General features: G+C 44.3%; 1 protein-coding gene across 1 annotated transcript in view; it reads right to left on the reverse strand.

The window, feature by feature from the left end:
• DENND6B (DENN domain containing 6B) overlaps window positions 1-23,512 on the reverse strand; it is a 367,826-nt gene that overhangs the window by 214,452 nt on the left and 129,862 nt on the right. Inside the window, exon 10 of the mRNA XM_069229420.1 lies at window positions 15,811-15,933. Coding sequence (XP_069085521.1) covers window positions 15,811-15,933 — 123 coding nt within the window. The remainder of the gene's footprint in view (window positions 1-15,810; window positions 15,934-23,512) is intronic.

Raw genomic sequence — 23,512 nt, forward strand, 5'->3', positions numbered from 1 at the left:
CAGATTAGATGGGTTATGAGCAAATGAACAAGCCCTCAATTAGGCGGTTTGCGCTAAAGCCAGCGCAATACCTGTAGAGATCCAGTTACTTCAAGAGAGCTGATGTATTCAGTTTCAGACTTGGATTCCTGGTGTATTGTGTGACTGGAATGAGTGGTTAAGAGGGATGGAGACCAAGGATTTTCAGTCCCATTACCAGCTGATTGTAATGGTGTGACTTAAGGATGAGTGCTCTGTCTCACTTAGGCAATAACTGTCTGATCTGACAGACAGGGATCCAACACAACTTGCAGTGTCAGCTGATAAATGGTTAGCTAACAGGGTTCATAAAGTGCTAGAGCAGCACGGTTCCAAGCCAATATAGAAGAACTGGTTCCAAACCGGAGGGTAAGGGCTAGGTTAATTCTAATGGGACTTGAGTACAGACCAGGAAACAGGAATGGCAAGGGTGTATCCGGAAAGAAGTATTAGGAAGTCCTAAGGCCAAAGCGGGGTCTTGCTTCAAGTGCTACCAGGTGCTACACTTTAAAAGATATTGTAAAGCGAAAGAATTTGACCCAGCGACACCCGTGATAACAAGTATGTTACATGTGGGTAAAGGTACCTGAGAGAGACCTGCTGGGCTTAACCTAGTAACTATGGACATATGAGAGAGGGACCAAGATGCTCTGAAGCACATGCATGCTAACACAATGGGATTTGTGCAGGAAGTTAGTATCAATGGGAGAAAAGTGCCTGCCCTGAGGGATACAGAAGCCTTCTGCACTGCGGTTAAGAGGATGTACCTTAGACCTAAGGAGATACTCTATGGAACCAAGGATACAGGACTGGTAGCCAGTATAGTGGGCAAGGAGTATCTGCATGCCAGGGTGGAGATTGAGCTTGATGGCAAGGAGGCCAGGACTGATGTATGGGTGAGGAAAAGCAATGATTTGATAACCCCTGGCTTGGTGCCAGGACCAGATGCCTTTACGGCTTGGATAATGTCAGCTCCACATCAGTGTCAGAGTTGAACTGGGATCATTTCTCATTTGCATGGACCAGTGCAAGATAGTTTGTAGGAAAGGGCAGGGTCCAGGAAGGCAATGGCCAGGGAGGTCACAGTGGATGACATCCAGGTGTGAACTCTAGTCCTTTTCCATGGCATGTGTTATGGGACTATCAGCTTTGGGGTCTCACCTGCTGTGACAGACCGCCTTTTAAGAGGAAGATGGTAAGAAGAAGGGTACACTTCAGAAGAATCAGAACTTCCAAAGACCCAGACCCTAAATCACATCGGGTGTCTTGAAATAGACTATAAGAATGAAAGGTTCAGCCCTTTATGTGTAATCTACCAAGCAGTCAGATGGGCTGTATGAGGACAGGAAGATTTGCAAGACTTCATCATGTGACCAGGAGTGGGGGAGGCAATGCCTGCTATTCTCCCTGCTTGGTGTGGGGACATCAAACAGCCAGGGAAACCAAGAAAACCTGCTCTTGAGCCTGGAGCACCAGGGCCTGCCTGCTTGCCAAAACCAGTATAGCCTGTGAAGAAGAGAAACGCATCGGTGAGGCATCCCTGTCGAGTGGGCTTCTGGTGCGAGGAAACATCTGCTGCACCGATCGGGTTGTTGCCCGTGTGCAGATTCAAGTTGGTGACCCCCATATCCCAGAACGCCTGTGGAAGATACTGCCTGTTCAAGAAGACCAAAGCCTGTGCAGTTCTGCAGCATCAACCCCATATGCCAGGAGGGACTATGTAAAAGATACTATCTGTTAAAGGGCTGAAACCTGTGCGGTTTTGTAGTATCTAACCAGTGTGCCAGGAGGGGCCGCCATGGTGCAGATTGCCATGTGGTATGGGCCGGCATCTTGGGCGGCAGTGGTGGAGCAACCCCATATGCCCTATAGGAATGGGCTGCCGGAAGCAACTGTGCCTTTGTGCCATCCCCGTGGGTCATGAGAAGCAACAAGGTCTCCAACTTGACCTGACCTCGTGAACAGAATAAGGACGCTGTGGACACATCAAAATATCACTGGGATCAAGATCACGGCCATCAAAATCAACTCCCCCTTTCGGGGAACACAAATACTTACCTTGCGGGAGAAGCACAGAAACAAATCTGACCACTGCTGGAGTCAACCACATAGCTTACGGAGTGCTATGTCTTCCATGTGCAACAAACTTCTCGAGCAGGATCGGAGCTGTGAATGTGCCTGCGGATGGGGCACCCTCGAAGATGCTGAACGCCTCCTCTCTGCTAAAGCGGGTAAGACCGAGTACGGGCCTACTGGGCCCTGGGGAACTCACTGCTAAGACTGCTGCTGCGCCAAGACACTATTAACTATTTGCAAAGACTTCGAGTGGGCTCTTCTGTTAAGGCCTGCTAGTCTGCATTCCCTGGATACGTCGGCCAGTGAATGGGGAATATCCTCAATCACGTTGTAAGGAGGGGGCTGGAAGGGATGTGCCTTTGAAACACTAATGGGGAAATGTGTTGTTGTTTAGAAATGTCATAATTCTTCATAGAATGAGTAGAGTTAAAAATAAAAAAACTTCTATTGTAAAAATAAATATATGACTCAGCATCAATATTGATATTGCTACTGCTGCACGCTCGCTCAGGATCCATAGTAGGTCTGGCCGTAGGATGTAAAAGGCTTCAACACCCACGGTTGGCCCAGTGGCCCTCTGAAAGGGGTTGTGACATATGCCATGACCAACGGAGTCTGGGCTACACAGGGCTTGATCAAATTGCATTTATTTAGCAGGCTGCAGATTTGGCCAAGTACGTACAATTTCAGCAGGAATTGGCACAGGACTTGGCTGCAATCCAATGCAGGGGGCAGAAGTATTAAGCACATGAAGTTGCTGAAGGGCTCACCATATGCTTAGTGCCCTTCTTACATCGCAAAAGGCTGTGAACATCAGGGACACGGAGCAGCAGCATAGGGTATTGTCTAAGGTCATGTCCTTTGCACTCCAGTTACTGTGAGCAAAGGCCAAAACTACATAATTGCAAATCTAAAGTAATTCCCTAAAAAATCTTTGATAACATTACTTCAAGGTTAACTACCAAGATCAATAACAGATGATGCGCTATAACTCATCATAACAATCCCTTAAAACTTAATTTGAAGGGACATAATGGTTATGTTCCAAAACTTTAAAAATCCTAAAACTACCCTGTTGTAATTAGCCAGGCAACCTCTTCGTATAATAGAACTGTTATAGCCCACATTTTCAGAACAATCATTAAATCCCAAGTGTTGCTTGGAGTTACATGAAAGGATGACATATTTTTGCAGACCATCATTGATATTTCCAAAACAGAAATAGACATATAAATCAAAGTCGGTTTACTGGGTTTATCATGCTTTCATTACTAAAACTGTACAGTTGGATAGGTCAACAAACTATTTACATTTGTAACACTCCTTCAAGTGGATACTACATCTAATCCTAGATTCCTCACCTTATATCCCCTGGCACCAGACTGAATTCGGAGAATTCTGTAGCAGTGCTTGCTCGTGCCACTAGATGGAGTTGTGTGGCTCCATATGTTGAGATGTTCAGGTCTTTGAATTCAGGAATCACGCACATAAGTGGAGAGATGTTGGGTTTGGATGATGTATTTGGCTGCTGTTCATCGATAGCAGGTGAGGTACTGGTTTGAGGTGAATGTGGTTGGAGCTCTGTGAACAAGTGCTGTCTGAGCCACCTGGGAGCTATCAATATGATTCAACACTTCTCTGTATTGATCTTCCTGAGAACCTTCGAGATGACATGAATCGGGGGGGGGGGGGGGGGGGGGGGAGAAAGTGTAAGCAAAGATCCCGGACCATCTTATAAAAAATGCATTCCTCCATGATCCTGGATGGGGATGCCAGCTTGCGAAGTACTGGCATTTGCTCTTCTGTTGTACTGCAAACAAGTCTAGCGTAGGCTTGTCTCACAGACAGAATATGTGTTCAGTGTGGATTGATCCAGTTCCCATTCGTAGCAGGTTGATGTAATTCTGCTGAGGCTGTCTGCCAAGGTATTGTTTAGTCGGGGTACACACTCTGAGGACAGTGATGTTGTGCTTCATTGTCCAATTCCATATCTTCTGCGCTTCTGAAGATAGGGTTATCGATTTGGTACCTCCCTGCTTGCTATGTAAAACATACTTGTGGTGTTGTCTGTACGCAAGAGGACTGAAGCATTACTTATTCTCGGTAGAAAGGCTCAAAGACTGAGGAAAATTGCCCAAAGTTCTAGGTGATTGATATGTAAAGCTTTTTGAGCTGTAGTCCACTTCATTTGAACTTGCAATTCCTGTAAATGTCCTTCCCATTCTTCCAGAGATGCATCTGTGGTAATAACGTAGTTGGGGACTTGAGGCAGGAATAAGAGGCCTTTGTCCAGATTGGGATGAATTGTCCACCAGGTTAACGCCTATGTCCATTTGAGAAGTATCTTTTATTAGATCCCCCGAAAGATCCTGTTACAAGAAGAGCTTGACAAAGTGATTACAAGTAAGGGTCTCATCTTCGGCCGACTGAACGACAGGAGACCTATAGAAGATGACACAATGCACAGAAGCGATTTGTGAATACGTACTGAAACAAACTTTCTTGTTCGAATTTTCACTGCCAGATTTTGTAATTTCTGTTGTCCGCCTTGTGACAGGTATGCTCTGTTTTGTTGGGTATCTAGAATTGATTTCAAGAGTAGTATTTGCGTTGTTGGTACAATGGAGGATTTGAGATGAATGGCAGTTAAGCCCAAGTTGCTGAAGAGCTTGAGGCAGGCTGAGGTGGCTTCCGTTGCCTTATCAGCTGATGGCGCTCTGTTCAACCAATCGTCAAGATATGGGACTATCTGATGTCCTGAAATTCTCCGCATGGCAGCCACCGGGGTTAGGCACTTTGTGAAAATACGTGGCGCCGACTTGAGACCAAAAGGAAGAACTTTGAATTGGTAGTGAGTGTTGGCTACCGTGAATCAGAGGAACTTTCAGTGTTTGGGATATATGGGGATGTTAAAGTATGCATCTTGCAGATCCAGGGTGGTCATGAGGTCTTTGTGGTTCAAGAGTCTGAGAATGTCTGAAAGAGTGACCAGACCCAAAGATTGTTTCTTCAGGAATTTGTTTAGTTTCCTTAAATCCAGAAAGGGGCGCCATTCCCCTGATTTCTTTTTGATTAGAAAAAACAGTAATAAAAACCCATTCCCTTTCGCGATGGAGGGATTCTTTCTATTGCTCTTTTCTGCAACATGATGCAGGCTTCCTGATGCGGTAAGTGAAGGTAGGAATGAGCACAAAAACACTGAGGGGGGTGATTTTTGGAAGTGCATAACAGATCTTGATGCAGAGTACAGCCCATCTGCAGATGGTTTGGTTCGTCACTGTCCAACCTTTCTTCGCACCCACATACCTTAACAAGAGTTGGTCATCCACCCAGAATTCTTTGGTACGATCAAGGTAAAATGCCAACATTATTTTTTTGTCCTGGCGGTGGAGTCTCTCCTGTTCCTTAGAAAATTGTCAGGGTGTGTAAAAATTAGGCAAGGTGATGGACTGGCCTACATGAAAGGGCGTGACCACTTGTGGCCAAAAAGAGGACCCGTGCGAACCCCACTTTGTCGGGATAGAAAGGTAGGGCGGTTTAGATGACAATGCCTGCAGCTTACTCACCCTCCGGGCAAATGTGATCGCCAAAAGGAATGCAGTTTTCAACATGAGAAGCCCGAGTGGACAATTGTGGAGATGCTTGAAAGGAGCATACATAAGATAAAAACCACATTCAGATCACATTGGGGCATAATGAATGAGGATGGAGGAAAAAGATGTGTAAGACCTTTGAGGAACCTATGTATAATAGGAGACTTGAACAAAGAAGGTTGATCAGGCAACCTTAAAAAAGCAGACATAGCAGACAAAGAAGGTTGGCCAGGCAACCTTGTTTGAAAAAGCAGAATTAGCAGACAGGCAACCTTAAAAAAGCAGAAATAAAAGACAAAAATCCCTCAAGAGTGCCCAGAGCAGAGCCCTGCTTGACAAGGGAAAAGAAACAACAGGACCTAAGAGAAAGGGGCAGAAAGGAGGCCAACAGACTTGTCTGTGCAACATGCCACAAATGTCTTTCAATGACAGGCATATACAGTTTTGGTTGAGGGACACCTGGCTGCCAAGATGACATTACAAACTTCGGGCGGAAGATCAAAGGCCAGCAACTGCTGCTGCTCAATCTCCACGAAAAAGGTGGCGAGTGGACAGGTTCGGGTGCAGAACCTTTCACTACTGCTGAAACAGAAGATTTCCCGAAAGGTACAGTCTGATCAAAGGATCGATTGACAAGCTCAGCAGCTCGGGAAACAAGACTCACCATGCCCAGTCCAGAATCACAAAGATTATTTGGTCCTGGTTGTTCCTGATCTTATTGAGAATTCTGGGCAGAGCGGATATGGTCAGAAAGGCAAAAAGGGTGTCTGAACTCCACTTGAGATGAAAAGCATCTCAGAGCGATTGCCGCCTTGGAAATTCCAACACACAAAACTACTGACATTTCTCGTTCTCTGTGGACATGAACAGATCTAACCAAGGCTCTCCCCACTGCTGAAAGAAACCTTAAGCCACCTGTGGATGGAGACGCCATTTGTGGTCCGCTAGGCATTTCCGGCTGAGTTAGTCCACTCTGGCATTCAGAGAGCCCACCAGATGTTGAATCATCAGGGATATGCCCTAATGTTCCAGCCAGATACAGAGGCGCAGAGGTTCTTGCCAAAGGGTTCACGACGTTATCCCACCCTGCTTGTTGCAGAGCCACATAGCAGTGGTGTTGTCTGTGAACACCCGCACCATTTTTTCCTTGATAGAGGGAAAAAAGGTTTTCAATGCCAGCCGGATCACCCCGAGCTCCAACAGGTTGTTGTGGAGGCCTGATTTCACTGGAGACCAGATGCCTCTGATCTCCACCTCTCCCAGATGGCCACCCCATCCCAGGAGTGACGCATCTGTCAGTTCTGTCAGAACTGGTTGGAGAGGGATCTGCCTCTGACCCAGTCATGGTTCGTTAACTGCCATTACAGATCTTGCGCAGTTCCCTCAGAAGTCTGGATCTTGCTGAAGAAGTGTCCTGATACCTGTTGGAAATTAAGGTCCCACTGCAGAACCTGCATATGCCATCTGGCATGTGTCACCAGCAGGATGCAGGAGGCCACGAGGCCAGGCAGCCTCAGTCATCCTCCGCAAAATCCAGGACAGACTGAAACATCAGTATCATAGCCTGAATAAACTGGGCTCACCAATCATGGAGGATAGGTCAAAAACTGCACTGTGTCCAGAACAGCTCCAATGAAAGGAAGCATATGAGAGGAAGTCAGGTGTGACTTTGGCATGTTTATAGTGAACCCCAGCGAATGCTGGAACTCTGCCGTAGTCTGGAACTGGAGGACGGCAGCCTGGGGCGAGCCCACCTTCAGACAGTCGTAAAGGGAGGGGAAGATTGAAACCCCTGATCTCCACAGATGAGCTGCAATCACTGACATCACCTTGTTGAACACCCGAGGGGCACTGGTAATGCCAAAGGGGAAAACAGTGAAGTGAAATTGATGGGCCCAGGTCAGACAGAACCTGAGCCAAAGAGATCATCTTGAACTTCTTCTTGAGAAAGAGATTGAGGGACTGAAGGTCTAGGATAGGGCGAAGAACCTTGCACACTTTTGGGGAACCATAAATTAGGGGGCATAGCAACCACAACTTACTTCTGGCACAGGAACCTGCTCAATGGCTCCCTTGGCCAAGACAGTCAGGTGAAGGCAAATCTTGCCGCCAACTGGCCCATGGTCCCATGGTGGGGGTAAGTCAGACAGGGAAAGTTTAGTGCTACAATGTGTTCTGTCGAGTGTCACAACTTCTGTTGTCACAAATAGATGTGGAAGTATCTAACCTACATGAGAAGATCAATAAATGTTCTTCAAAGCAATGAGGTAGTGTGGGCCTGTGCTGATCATTGTTCTACACACCCCAAGAAAAACAAATCCACAAAATACACAGCAATACTTATACTTATTTAGTATATTCAGAGTCATATCTAAATAATGCACAAATTTGTCTTTTTTTGTTTTTTCTATAAGGGTGTTGGGGCTGGAGTTTTGGTTTCTATAAGAACACTTTTTTTTTAATCAAATGACATGAAATGGTAATAAAGTGACACAATGTAAAAATGTTTAACAGTAAACAATACAAATAAGGACCGATCTCAAAGTGACATATATATATAGAAATTATTACAAAAACTGCCTGTTCTCTCTCATATCTACAGGTTCACCAAACACACCATATCATTGTTGACACTTCTTTTAAGTTGGTTGACAGAGAACGTGAACCAATAGGATTGCAGTTTACATTTCAACCTTATGTGAATGTATTAGAAGTTGGACATCACAGCGGGTCTTCCTTGGGACTACAGATGGACAGCCTGTAAGGGACCTCACATGAGAAACGTGTGTGTTGTGTTAAAAGAACAAACTTGAGGCTGCAATAGCGACTCACCTAACTGCTGTACAATTTAAGGGAAAACAAAGAACTCCTCCAAGCCTCGATTGAGTCCATAAACACGGATCCTCAGGTATCCGTAACCATATGTCCCAAATATATATATATATATATATATATATATATATATATATATATATATGGAAAATGTCACCTACCCAGTGTACATCTGTTCGTGGCATGAGACGCTGCAGATTCACATGCTGTGCACAACCCGCCATCTAGTGTTGGGCTCGGAGTGTTACAAGTTGTTTTTCTTCGAAGAAGTCTTTTCGAGTCACGAGACCGAGGGACTCCTCCCTTTCGGCTCCATTGCGCATGGGCGTCGACTCCATCTTAGATTGTTTTCCCCGCAGAGGGTGAGGTAGGAGTTGTGAATATAGTAAATGTGCCCATGCAATGGAGTAAGTATGTATGTACATAATGTGTATATAAATAGTATTTATTTACAAATTTACAATTTTGAATCTGCAGCGTCTCATGCCACGAACAGATGTACACTGGGTAAGTGACATTTTCCGTACGATGGCATGTGTAGCTGCAGAAACACATGCTGTGCATAGACTAGTAAGCAGTAATCTCCCCAAAAGCGGTGGCTTAGCCTGTAGGAGTTGAAGTTGTCTGAAATAATGTTCGTAATACAGCCTGTCCTACTGTGGCTTGTTGTGTTGTTAACACATCTACACAGTAATGTTTTGTGAATGTATGAGGTGTAGACCATGTGGCTGCCTTACAAATTTCTGTCATAGGTATATTCCCTAAAAAAGCCATTGTGGCTCCTTTTTTCCTTGTGGAATGTGCCTTTGGTGTAATAGGTAGATCCATTTTTGCTTTAATATAGCAGGTTTGAATACATTTCACTATCCATCTGGCCAATGCCTCGTTTGGATATTGGATTTCCTGCATGAGGCTTTTGGAAGGCTACAAATAATTTTTTTGCTTTGCGAAATGTAAAACATTAGTGCTCTTTTGATGTCTAATGTATGTAAGGCTCTTTCGGCTACTGAGTCTGGTTGTGGAAAAAAGACGAGGAGTTCCACTGTTTGGTTTGGGTGGAATGGTGATATAACTTTTGGTAAGAATTTGGGATTTGTACGGAGAACCACTTTATGTATTTGTATAAAGGGTTCTTGTATAGTAAATGCTTGTATTTCACTTAGTCTTCTAAGAGATGTGATAGCTATCAGGAAGGCTACCTTCCAAGTTAAGTATTGCATTTCACAAGAGTGCATGGGTTCACATGGTAGTCCCATGAGTCGTGTTAATACAATATTGAGGTTCCACAAATGGACTGGTGGTGTTTTCGGGGGTATGATTCTTTTTAATCCTTCCATAAATGCTTTGATGACTGGGATTCTAAAAAGTGATGTTGAATGTCTAATCTGCAGATAGGCAGATATTGCTGTGAGATGTATTTTAATAGAAGAGAATGCTAGTTTAGATTTTTGTAAGTGTAATAAGTAACTTACAATGTTTTTTGCTGAAGCATGTAGTGGTTGAATTTGATTATTGTGGCAGTAGTAAACAAATCTTTTCCATTTGTTTGCATAACAATGTCTTGTAGTAGGTTTCCTAGCTTGTTTAATGACCTCCATACATTCTTGTGTAAGGTCTAAGTGTCCAAATTCTAAGACTTCAGGAGCCAGATTGCTAGATTGAGCGATGCTGGATTCGGGTGTCTGATCTGTTGTTTGTGTTGAGTTAACAGATCTGGTCTGTTTGGTAATTTGACATGAGGTACCACTGATAGGTCCAGCAGTGTTGTGTACCACGGTTGGCGAGCCCAGGTTGGTGCTATGAGTATTAGTTTGAGTTTGTTTTGACTCAGTTTGTTTACCAGATAAGGAATGAGTGGGAGAGGGGGAAAAGCGTAAGCAAATATCCCTGACCAACTCATCCATAACGCATTGCCCTTGGACAGAGGGTGTGGGTACCTGGATGTGAAGTTTTGGCATTTTGCGTTTTCTTTTGTTGCGAATAGGTCTATTTTTGGTGTTCCCCAGCGTAGAAAGTAATCTTGTAGGATCTCGGGATGAATTTCCCATTTGTGTGTTTGTTGGTGATCTCGACAGATTGTCGGCTAACTGGTTTTGAATCCCTGGGATGTATTGTGCTATTAGGCGAATGTGATTGTAAATTGCCCAATGCCAAATTTTTTGTGCTAAGAGACAGAGTTGTGACGAGTGTGTCCCTCCTTGCTTGTTGAGGTAATACATTGTCGTCATGTTGTCTGTTTTGACAAGAATGTGTTTGTGGGCTATCAGTGGTTGAAATGCTTTCAATGCTAGAAACACTGCCAACAGTTCTAAATGATTTATGTGCAGTTGTTTTTGTTGAATGTTTCATTGTACCTGTATACTGTGCTGGTTGAGGTGTGCTCCCCAACCCATCATGGGAGCATCTGTTGTGATCACGTATTGAGGCACTGGGTCTTGGAATGGCCACCCTTGGTTTAAATTTATAGGGTTCCACCATTGAAGCGAGAAGTGTGTCTGGCGGTCTATCAACACTATATCTTGGAGTTGACCCTGTGCTTGTGTCCATTGTCTTGCTAGGCACTGTTGTAAGGGTTGCATGTATAGTCTTGCGTTTAGGACAATGGCTATGCATAAAAGACATCATGCCTAGAAGTTTCATTACAAACTTCACCTGGTAGTGTTGGTTTGGCTGCATGTTTAATATTATATTCTGGAACGCTTGTACCCTTTGTGGACTTGGAGTGGCAATCGCCTTTTGTGTGTTGCTCCCAAGCATTGTTGTATTTGGGATGGTTGTAGATGTGATTTTTGGTAATTTATAGAGAACCCTAGTGTGTGTGTAGAGTTTCTATAACATATTGTGTGTGACGAGGACACTGTTGATTGCTGGTTTTTATTAGCCAATCTTCTAAGTATGGGAATACGTGCATGTGCTGTCTCCTTATATGAGCGGCTACTACTGCAAGGCATTTTGTGAATACCCTTGGGGCTGTTATCCCGAATGGTAACACCTTGAATTGGTAATGCACGCCCTGGATTACAAACCTTAAGTATTTCCTGTGAGAAGGATGTATGGGTATGTGGAAATATGCATCCTTGAGATCTAACGTTGACATGTAGTCCTGTTTTTTGAGCAAGGGAATCACGTCTTGAAGTGTTACCATGTGGAAGTGATCTGATTTGATGTAGAGATTCAGCGTTCTGAGGTCTAATATGGGTCTCAACATTTTGTCTTTCTTTGGAACTAGGAAATACAGGGAGTAGACACCTGTTCCTTTTTGATGGTTGGGTACTAGTTCTATTGCTTGTTTTTGTAACAATGCTTGGACTTCTAGCTGTAAGAGGTCTAATTGTTGTCTGGACATATTGTGTGCTCTTGGGGACACATCTGGTGGGAAATTTATGAATTCTATGCAATAACTATGTTGGATAATGGCTAGGACCCATGCGTCCGTAGTTATGTTTGTCCAGTTTTGGTAGTATGCAGTAAATCTCCCCCCCCACTGGTGTTGAGTGTTTGTGACATTGAAGTCACTGTTTGGCTTGAGGTGTTTTAGGGCTTTGGAATTTCCCCCTTGCTTTTGGGAATTGTCCACCCCTGTATGATCCTCGAAACCCTCCTCTATGGTACTGCCCCTGAAAGGTAGGTCTGGCTTGTGAGGTGGAAGGCTCTGGGGTTTTGGTATGAAAACCCCCTCTAAACTATGGTCTTCTAAAAGTGCCTCTGCTTTGAGGGGAGTAGAGCGCGCCCATGGCTTTGGCCGTGTCTGTGTCCTCCTTTAGTTTCTCGATTGCCGTGTCCACCTCTGGCCCAAACAATTGTTCCTGGTTAAACAGCATATTTAACACAGCTTGCTGGATTTCCGGTTTAAACCCTGAGCTCCGTAACCATGCATGCCTGCGAATGGTTGCCACAGTGTTCACTGTCCGTGCTGCTGTGTCTGCCGAGTCCAGTGCAGACCTTATCTGGTTGTTGGAAATTGCCTGTCCTTCCTCAACAACCTGTTGGGCACGTTTCTGGTGTTCCTTGGACAAGTGCTGTATTATATGTTGCATCTCGTCCCAGTGTGCCCTGTCGTAGCGAGCCAGTAGAGCCTGTGAATTGGCAATCCGCCATTGATTGGCTGCCTGTGCTGCCACTCGTTTGCCTGCAGCATCGAATTTCCAACTTTCCTTGTCAGGTGGTGGTGCGTCTCCTGATGATTGGGAGTTTGCCCTCTTTCTGGCCGCTCCCATGACCACCGAATCTGATGTTAGTTGCTGTGTTATAAACACAGGGTCCGTTGGGGGAAGTTTATATTTTTTCTCCACCATAGGCGTGATAGCTCTGCCTTTCACTGGGTCCTGGAACACCTGATTGGCATGCTTGAGCATGCCCGGGAGCCTTGGCAAACTTTGATAAGAGCTGTGGGTAGATGCCAGGGTCTTAAATAAGAAGTCATCTTCTATTGGCTCCGCATGCATTGCTACATTGTGGAAAGTAGCTGCACTTGATAACACCTGCATATATGCAGTGCTGTCCTCTGGAGGTGATGGCCTTGCCGGGTAACAATTGGGACTGTTGTCGTAGACTGGTGCATCATATATAAGTCCCATGCATCCGGATCATCCTGTGTCATCCCAGTGTGTGTTGGTGACTGCATTGGGGGTGTTTTTACCGGGGACATATGTGGAGAGTGCAGTGGAGAAGGCTGTGGCAAAAACCTTGGTGGTGGTGTTTTGTCTATTGCCACCTTTGCCTTTGGCTGCATTTCCGACTCCTGAAATGCTAGCTTTCTTTTTATTTTTATTGGAGGAAGAGTTTGAATTTTACCAGTCTCTTTCTGGATGTGCAGCCTCCTTTGAGTATGGTCTGGCTCTCCCATACTTAATTCCTGCTCAAATCTGTGCTCTTGCATTTGGCTGGAAAGTCCGTGCTCTTCTGTGTAGGAGCCTATTTTCGGCTCTGAGGCTGCCTTTTTCGACACCGAAGGTTTCGGAACAGTCTTTTTCGGCTCCGAGGAAACCTTTTTCACTTTGGGTGTGTCGAACTCTCGGTGCCGAGATGGTTCGGAGCCGGTATCTGGACCGGAATCAGATGTCTTCGGCTGTTGGGAGGCCTTTTTCAGTGCCGATGGTTGGTCACCGTGTTTTCGAGTTAAGCCATGGCCTGTTGGCGGTGGCATCCCCTTGGCCTTTATGATTTTGGAGTGAGTCTTGGCCGGGGCAGTTTTACTCACAGTTTTTTTGCTGTGCCGTTGGTAGCTCACTTTCGGAGTTGTCCGAGTCCGATTCTTGTATGGAGATTCTCTCCTCCTCCTCGATGTCGTTCTGTTCGGCTGGTGTCGACGCCATCTGAAGTCTTCTGGCTCTTCGAGCGCATAGGGTCTTTTTCGATCGAAATGCACAACAGGCCTCGCAAGTATCCTCCCTGTGTTCCGGTGACAGACACAGATTACAGACCAAGTGTTGGTCTGTATAAGGATACTTGGCGTGGCAATTCAGGCAGAAGCGGAAGGGGGTCCGGTCCATGAGTTTCGACGATGGACGCGGTCGGGCCGACCAGGCCCCACTGAAGAGTGGAAGCCCCGAAGGGCCGCCGGAGCGCTTCTACAATCGGTGTCGATGTACTAACACTAAACCGGTACCGAGCGCGAACAATACCGCCAAATTTTCGATAATTAGCTAACTTTCCCGATTCGAAATACGGAGCGAAGAGGAACACGTCCGAACCCGATGGTGGAAAGAAAACAATCTAAGAGGGAGTTGACGCCCATGCGCAATGGAGCCGAAAGGGAGGAGTCCCTCGGTCTCGTGACTCGAAAAGACTTCTTCGAAGAAAAACAACTTGTAACACTCCGAGCCCAACACTAGATGGCAGGATAATGCACAGCATGGGTATCTGCAGCTACACATGCCATCGAACAGATATATATATATATATATATATATATATATATATATATAGATAGATATATATATAGATATATATATAAAAATAAATATTCTGGCCAAGTCAGGCATAAACCGGTCTATCTTTTTGATTTTGAACTACAGCAGAAAGCACAAAAAAGAACTATTGTTATTTGAAGATTTGAAGGACAAATGCAACATCTAGGATTACAATTAATCTCACCAATAATGTTCCCCTCTTAACAATTTTAAGGCTCATATGATTATGTTCGTGTATACTTTGGTAATACTGAGCAGTCGCTCCAACCAGGCAAAGTTATGATCAATAAAAAGACAATATTTGACTAAGTCTACACATAAGTTCTTGGATATTAGAGATTTCGCTATAGTTCCATGTAGATATTGTGTGTATATATAACACAGGATTTAGGCCAGCTAATTTTATACATTTCTTAATTCCAATTCTTTGGTTCATTTTATACGGTACATGGCTGATTAACATTTAATATTTGCCGTATATAAAGAAAAATATATATGTATATATTTTCCTCCTTAATCTAAATCATCTTAACTTCCATTGTGTGCTTATCTGGCACACCCACTACATAGCCAGTCAGAAGTGCAGTATGCTTCCTTGCAGACAACAGCCTTGGCTCATTAAAAGAAAGGCTGACTTCTCGTCCTTAAGCAGAATTAAATAAATCAACTTACACAAAATTTAGAAACACTTCTTGGTACTGGTGAACTCATACCTTTCATACATAAAAATGGGCACAGCTTTAAAGACATTAATACACGTAACTGAAACTTCTCAGAACAGATAACTTTCACCAATAAAAAACAAAATGCACCTAGAGCAAATCATTTTGATGGGTGTGCAAATACTTGCACATATTAGGCGAACCTTGTAACACCTTCTACGCATTTGTTTACAATATGTAACCTAACATTTTAAATACCACACAGGTACACTGAGATCCAAACTAAAATAAAAGTTAAACGACTCAAATTTTTCATAAATAAAGTCAACATTCCCTCTAAAAATTAAAACTTCATTTGGCTACATCAGAAGACCCTTGGGATACAGAAAATGTATACATGCTCACACTGGACATAAAGAAATGCCCAATACCACTCATGCAATGTGCATATGTCATGTACATGATGCTCTGTCCACATAAATCCCGTTGGTGCTTACATATCGTTAACAAAGAAATAGTTCTTTATCTCAAACTAGCATCTTCCAGAATACAAAGATGTGATTTAAGAGATAGTGGACAGTAACACGCCTTTGATTTTCTCAGGACAATATGTATTTGTTTGAGCTACTGCAGACCCAAAGACGACAACCCTCGCAACTCAGCAAAAGAACATGCTCCAGTGTACGGTAAAACATAACATCTATGTGAACCATTTACCTTGTAAGCGCAAGAACAATCTCAGAGGACATGGTGGGGGACGGCGCCATAACCACTACAGGTTCCCCCAACAACATCAACTCCCACAGCATCTGGATGTGAATGAGGATTGGCTGGAAACACCTGGCAGCAGATGGAACGACAGAAACAAAACAGATCAGCACCTACACATCCTGTCTGTTATTTTGCATGTCATACTGCTCTTGGTGTGTACCAGTGAGTGCCAAACAGATTAAGTGTGGTAACAATGAAGCTTTAACACGTAAGAGGAAACCGTCAGCAGAGGGGCATATTTTTCATTTCACAACTGAAGGGCTATTTATGTTTTGCTGGTTTCACAATCCTTATAGCTCTGCCTTTAATTTGCAGGAGCTGTGTTGTCATTTTTTTTATTTTTTTTTATTTCTGGTTCCTGTCACCCAAAAACCAAGAAGCCCCAAGCAAAATCCATGCTTGCCCTAGAGAAAGATTTTTTTTTTTTTAATTAAGAACTCCGCAAATATATCTTCACGTTTAAAACAATACTCTCATTCCTTTGTCCCCTGCTTAAAATCTGCCCAAGTCAGTAAGCAGAACAGGAAAACGCGTGTATTAAGTGAGTGCTGCCACATTAAAAGAATTTGGAGGCCTCCGTGTGTCCGTCACCAGATGGCAGTGAGAACTACACCTAGTTCTTCTTACCAGGAAGGTTTTGAAACAGAATAGACTAATTAAGAGAACAGCTTGGTGAGCCTTTTAAATGAGAAAGAATAAGGATCAACAGTATCATCATGAAGTTAACTGCTGCTTAACCTTCTTCCCAAATGGTTGCTGATCTGATGCCATATCTCTAAACACTGCTATGTGGGAAGACCATATACACCCAATGAGGCTTCAAGGCAACAGGTTGCACAGAACTTTCTAATCGAAAACCACACCCTTTCTAACAGATACATCCAGGCAGTAATGGTTGTTAAAAGCTTGTGGAGCAGGCAATGTCGCTGCTCTATGAATGTGCGCAATAAAGCCATGCCTTTGGAAGGCCACTGATGCTGCGTGTGTTCTGATGGAGTAAGCATTCAGTCTTTATGTGGCTGAACTCATTTAACGGAGCACTATTTGTAAATACCATAGACTGTCTACCTAAAAACAATGGCTTCAGCCAGGTTGCTGCCTGGAGTATGGCTACCATTATCTCGCCAACGGATGCTCTGACAGTCTAGATGGTTATATCAATTCCAGGTAAACCTTTGGAGTCCTAAAGTAGCGGTACTCAAACTTTCAACTTCTGTTGCCCCCAGCAAATCATTACTGGAATCGGGGGACCTTCACTAACTAATTACTGGAAGCGAAGGACCCGGTTCTAAGCAAGTTCTACGATTTGACCCTCACAACAATACCCACAAATATATAAACAAGTAAACAGCAAATTATCAAGTATTGAAACTATTTAGTTAATTCACAAATATAAAAGAAGTTTTCAAATTGAGAGTTGCTTCATTATTTGTATATCGTTTATTAATTCTGATATATTCATTTTAATATTATTTAATTTTGTAGAACAATTGCAGACCCCCTGTGTAGCCCTCATGGACCCCCAGGGGTCCACGGACCACAGTTTAAGAACCACTGCATTGGAGACATCTTAGTGTGTACGTTTTCTTCATCTGAAGTACCAAAAGAACAACTCATTGACTTAAACAATAATTAATTACTACATTCAGAAAGAAGAAAAGGACCATCTGGAGGAAACCTATCCTTCTAAAATACAAGCATAAAAAGCGTGCTGATCCTTCCAGTACAGATGACTGACATCAAGAAAGCCGTCATCCTGATCAGTAAGTCTAGGTCATGGCAGAACAAAGGTTCAAATGGTTTACATTAAACGTAAGGCCAAATTCAAATTCCACTAAAGTGCACAAAGCTTAATAGAAGAACGAAAATGAAAAAGACAATCACAAAGGGATTCATAAGACATATTCGAATTCATCTTAATTATAAGCACCGTATTTTAACAGGACCTAGTTCTAATGTGGTGAACAAAGAGGAAACGAAAGCCAGAATTCCGTTTAACAATGCCTTCATAGGATTCACTGACTACTTTAATGTCCAGCAACAAAAGCTTTCATAGGAACTAGCTCGCTTTCTCTCTCGCTCTAGTTTTATTATTATTCCAAATATGTACTAACTCGATTTTCAGGAACAAGCTCATATGTTCAGAAATGGTAGCAATGAGTGAAGAATCATTCCAGTCTACCATCCTTACTAAACTAACCCATGTTGAACCTGAGAAGGCAACAAAAATGTTTTGTGAAAGGAGAGGTCTGTGAACCATACAAATGGGTTTAACCAAGCTTGAGATGAGATTCGGCACTTGGGAACTCCCATACACAGACTTACTTCCTGTATTTGGGAGTACATATATTGTGGGTGCCTGAGCTCATGTGGAGCCTCAACCTTTGCTCTTTGCTGCATAAGACCAGGAAACATGACTCGATGGAGGACATAGCCCCTTAGCCTCATGGGCAGGATTGCCCTATTTAAGATGACACTCCCTCGACTGCTATGGCTGCTATATGCACTACAAAATTACCCCCTCCAGAATCCGCAAACCTGGTTTAACACACTAGCATTTCTGGTGAATCAGTTCCTTTCGGCTAGTAAGCCTCCCAGGGTTGCATTTAACAAGTTCGTTCGGGCCATCGAGGGGGACTTGACATGGCAGACATCCATCTGTACTATTGGGCGGCACAACTACTGGCGGTGAATGACTTGTTACACCGGGTGGGAACATCAGCGTTTTAGGGGAAAACTGACTGGGCTGGACAACACAACATGCATTCTCTATGGGGCACCAATCCCCGCACACTTACCCGAGCTGACCAGGGAAGCGTTGTGGGCATGGAGAGAAGCACTACGCTGGATGTGCTGGGACCTCAAACTTACCCTGGAGCCTCCCCCTGTGGGCAGGTAGATGGCTGGCATTTGTGGCGGGGCATATCTCATTTGGGTGACTCGTGGGCCAGGGACTGTATTCAATGCTTTCAAGAGCTGCAGACCGAGTTCCACATGCACAAAACACCATTCTTTCGCCACCTACAGCTCCAGCACGCCCTCTCCACATTTTAAGATGCCCTTCAGGATGTCCCAGTGTACAGCTCTCTTGAGGCTCGGGTGCGGATGGGTCACTTGGGTAAAGGAAGGATCTCTCAAATATAAAAGACTGGTCACACACTCACCCATCTAGCTGGATGCCCTGAAGGAGCGCTGGGAGGAGTGCGCAGGCCCACTGGCGGGATGCATGCATGACTCCTCGCATCTTGGCAATTTCCGCACTGCTCCCCCTTGCCTAATTTAAACACCTGCATCAGGCATACCTCACACTTTATTGTCTTTGGAAAGCCCGGGTGTGCCCATCACCCATGCTGCCCGGAGCCCAAGGGGGACTTTTATTGCGTGGTATGGGCCTGCCCAGACATACAGCACTTTTGGTCACATGTCCTCTCCATACTGTCTAGGGTGGTGGGACAACAGATCGAGTCTAACCCTATGCTTGCTTCACTGGGTCTCCTAAATGATATGGGAGGCCCCCAATGGGACAGGGCATTGGTGGCTTGCGGACAATACTGGCCAAGAGGGATCTAGCCAAAGACCGGCAGTCCCCTACTACACGCCCTCTAGCAGCCAGGAGGAAAGGTATGGACTGGTGCACAAAGCTGGAGGAGTTTACTTATGCAGCACGTGGAAGCCCCTGCAAACATGACAGAGTTTGTGGCCTACTAATGGCTGGGAGAACATGGCTGAGTAAAGTACTAGTGGCCACGGAAGACACAGCAACTGGGGGATGGGCCGGGGCAGCGGATCTGCTGAGAAGGCTTTGTAACTACTGTGGTGATTTGGTGACAGCAGTGCTTGTTGCATAAAAACTAAATAATAAATAAATATATATATATTTTTAAAATCAACACAAATTGTTCTTATATTAAAAAAAGAATTAACAAAGCTTAGTGGACCCCTTGAATTTCACAAGAGCCCAATAAATCAGTTCAAGCAAGATAAACATATAATTCAATTTTCCCAACTAGAGCACAAGTTCATCATTTTGTAAAAACATTTATTTCCACACATGAAGCAAACTAGAGTAGTGTTTTCAGTTTTGTGTTTTCGATTGTGAACAAGCCCATTCGCAGCAGTCTCCAGGTTTTGACTGGTCAAAGGAATTTTCTAATTCATCAGAACTCGTCTAGAATATGTTGCAGTTTGCTGAAAAAATGTTGTTGCACATTCCTCTTACCTTGAAGATGGAATGCTACCATGAGAATATATTGTTGGCCAGGACCAAGTCTGCATCTTTTGGTTGCACAGCAAACGAGATTGTGTTCTCCCCTGCTTGGTTTGATAAAACACTGCAGTAAGTACATCCTTGAGGGCTTACCATTATTCCCTCAGAGCAGAGTAAGAATAACGTCATAGCTAAGAGAGATCTAGATGGCTATGTATAGATCTGTTCCCAGGAGTCCAACAGCCATAAGTACGACAGTCCCTTCAACGATACAAACAGCAGTCAGTGGTCAATGTAGTTTTAGTTGAGTCACTTGGTCAATTTATAGGCCAGACGGTGATGCAGAAGCTAAGACAAGCCAAGATCACAGAAGTTATAAAATCCTACATCCTCTAAAACCATCCTTGAGTCATGACTGGAAAAATGCCCCACTGCTTCAATCAAGATCACAGATAAAAAAAAAAAAAAAAAAAAAAAAAAAAAAAAAAACGTTACTTATCTTCGGTAACAATAATCCATCAAACTCCAGATTCCTTATTTTCTCAATCCTCTGATCTCAGATTGGATCCAGAAATTTTCCTGCAACAGTCCTTGCGTGCCCTTACACTCCACAGCATCTTCATCCTACCTCCAAAAGTGAGAACACAGACCTGGACATAGGCATCACCTCTGCATATGGGCGTTAGTTACCAGGGTTTGCTCTGTGCCCTCAGACATGACAGACGTTTTTCAGACAATAGCCACCAGAAAGAGCATTACCAAAGGTAAGCAACTTGTTCTTCAGAGGGATACTTCTAATCGTAGACTGTACCAAATCTGAACTGATAACAAAGCTGTACCTTCCTGATAGAGGTGGCTCTGAGAAGTGGACTTAACATCAGGAAATCCAGCAGGACAGAATGGGCAAAATGGCTATTCCTGTGGACCGGAGAGTCGAAATAGTGGTGCCTAGAAAAAGTATGGAGAGATGCCTATGTGGTAGCTTACTTATTCACTTACTTTCCGTTATGCCAACTGGCATGTAGGGCAGCAATGAAAGAACTCCAGTACTGTCTGTATTGACTAGTTTCTGTACTATGCCTCCGTTGTAGTTCAGGGTCTTTGTGAGAAAACAGGGCTGATTGCAGAGGCCCCCTAACTTTTTGCCCCCATTTTCCACTTTTTGCTGGTGTTTTCCTGACTCTGATGGTGCCCTGGGTACTGCTAACCAGTCCCAGGGCCTGTGCTCTGTGTAAAATGGATATGCAAATTAGGCTAATTATAATTGGCTAAGTTAACCTACCTATAAGTCCCTAGTATATGGTAGGGCATGTAGGTTTAGGGACCACAGCATAGGTGGTGCACACATAGGTGCACTGCTGAGGTGCCCAGTGTCATTTTAGAGGCAGGCCTGCCTTGCTGGCTGCTTTTAAATTAAAGTTATATGCAAATTCGACTTTGGAATTAAAAGTAGTTCCAAAGTCTTAAACTACCTTATTTTTACATATAAGTCACCCCTAAGGTGTGCCCTATGTGCCCCTAGGGCTGGGTGCCATGTAACTATAAGCAGGGACTTTATAAAAATAGTTTTATAAGCCCTGGTGAGGTAAAAACAGCCAAATTCGTTTTTCCCTCATTGTAGTAAATGGCCTTCATAGGCTAGAATGGGGAGACTTTATTTTAATTTTTTAAGTCTCCTTAAATGTTGCATACCAAGAATTTGGTATCAAATTACTTGTTGTAATAAATCCCACAACTTCCAGTTGTTGGATTTAATATAACTTGTTCAGGTAAAAAGTTTTAGACTTTACCTAAAAAGTTGCCAATTTCAGCCCTGCATTGTTTTTTCTGATTCTGTGCTCTGATTGGCCAGCCTGCAGCAGCTTAGCCAAGCTGCCTTGATGAGGTGTGAAGTGGCCTGGCTTCACACAAAGGAATGTGCCTGTGGGAGAGAATCTCCCCTCAGCAGATGGTGAGGCAGGAAGGGGGAGGGCTGCCAAACTGGTCTTCAAAGGCAGAGAAGGACATTTGGAGCACCCAGCAACACCCCCACATCCTGCAACCCCAGACAACTAGGTGCCCCCCTGATTAGATTAGGAGAGGGCTGTGTTTATGATTTTTAGCCACACCAGTGGGTGGGCTCAGCCAGATGTAACCTCCAAAAATCAGATTCAGCCATGATGGATTTTTAGAGAATGTTGCTTTCTGGGATGGATTTTTGCCACACTTCCCAGGAAGTGGTCATCACAGGGGGACGACCCTGTACCTGATTGGAGAACCAGGACCCCCCTGCTTTTCACCCAGGAGCAAGGATAAAACTGGCAGACCTGCACCCACACCTCAGATCCCCACCAGATTTCAACAAGAAAGAACTAAAGGAGAAGAAGGACTGCCCTACTGGACCCCTGGCCTGCACCTGGAATCTGCACTCAGAAGGACTGGACCAGCTGCACACTTGGGCTTCACCACAAGAAGGACTTTGCCTGGCTTCAACTGGTTCAAGGAGGGACTCCCTGTTTGCTACAGGTGAAAAATTGCTAACCAGAGTCCCCTGCACCAACTCCTGAAAAGTGACCAGCTGACCACTGTCCAGTGGCCAAAAAGGAGTTTGCGCCAGATGCATTCTGGGAGTGGTAGTCCGCACCCCCCAAGGACCATCTCAGAACTTCTGGACCCTTGGGGTGAGCTGTGGCCCCCAAAAGAACCTTAAAAGAACATCTGGGTGAAGCCCCAGAAGTTTGGAGAAGATTTGAGAATTTTTGTAAAAAAGCTCCAGAGAGGGACCGACCCGCCGCGGAAATTCTAGCCGGCTTGCCTCAACCGCGACCCGGCCTGACTTGGTGGTTCGTCCCGGTAAAGAAAAATCTCCTAAAAAGAGACTAAGTCCGAAGGTAAAAAGTTGACCGGGACCTCCCAGCCATCGTATCCGAGAAGGGCTCCACGGACGTCGGATCAAGATCCAGGTTTGCCCCGGTCGAAGGATTTTCACCTCGAAAAAATGACTAAGTCCGAAGGTAAAAATCTCCACCGAGGAATCCAGCATCGCGTATCCGGACAAGGGCTCCAGGAGGTCGGATTCGACTGGCAGGTTCGTCCCGCTGAAGAAAATCTTCAAAATAAAGACTAAGTCAGAAGGTAACTTTTTAACCGAGGCCTCCCGCGACCTGTAGCCGAGCAGGGCTCCATCGCGGTCGGCCTGAAAGTTTGACTTTGCCCCGGTCGAGGTGCAACCAGATGACCCGATTGGCGCTTTTTGTTTCTAAGCGCTAGAAAAGTAATAATTCTTTAAAAATTCATATCTCCGGTTCCCTTTATCCGATTTTATTCGTTTTTGTGTCATTTTAAAGATAAAAATATAAACTATTTTTATAAATTGGTTTTGGATTTTTAAACTGTTTCCTGTGTTTTATTTAATTACTGTTTTGTGATATTTGAATGCTTTACACACTGTCTCCTAAGTTA

This window comes from Pleurodeles waltl, chromosome 4_1 (assembly GCF_031143425.1).
Source record: "Pleurodeles waltl isolate 20211129_DDA chromosome 4_1, aPleWal1.hap1.20221129, whole genome shotgun sequence".
NCBI lineage: Eukaryota > Metazoa > Chordata > Amphibia > Caudata > Salamandridae > Pleurodeles > Pleurodeles waltl.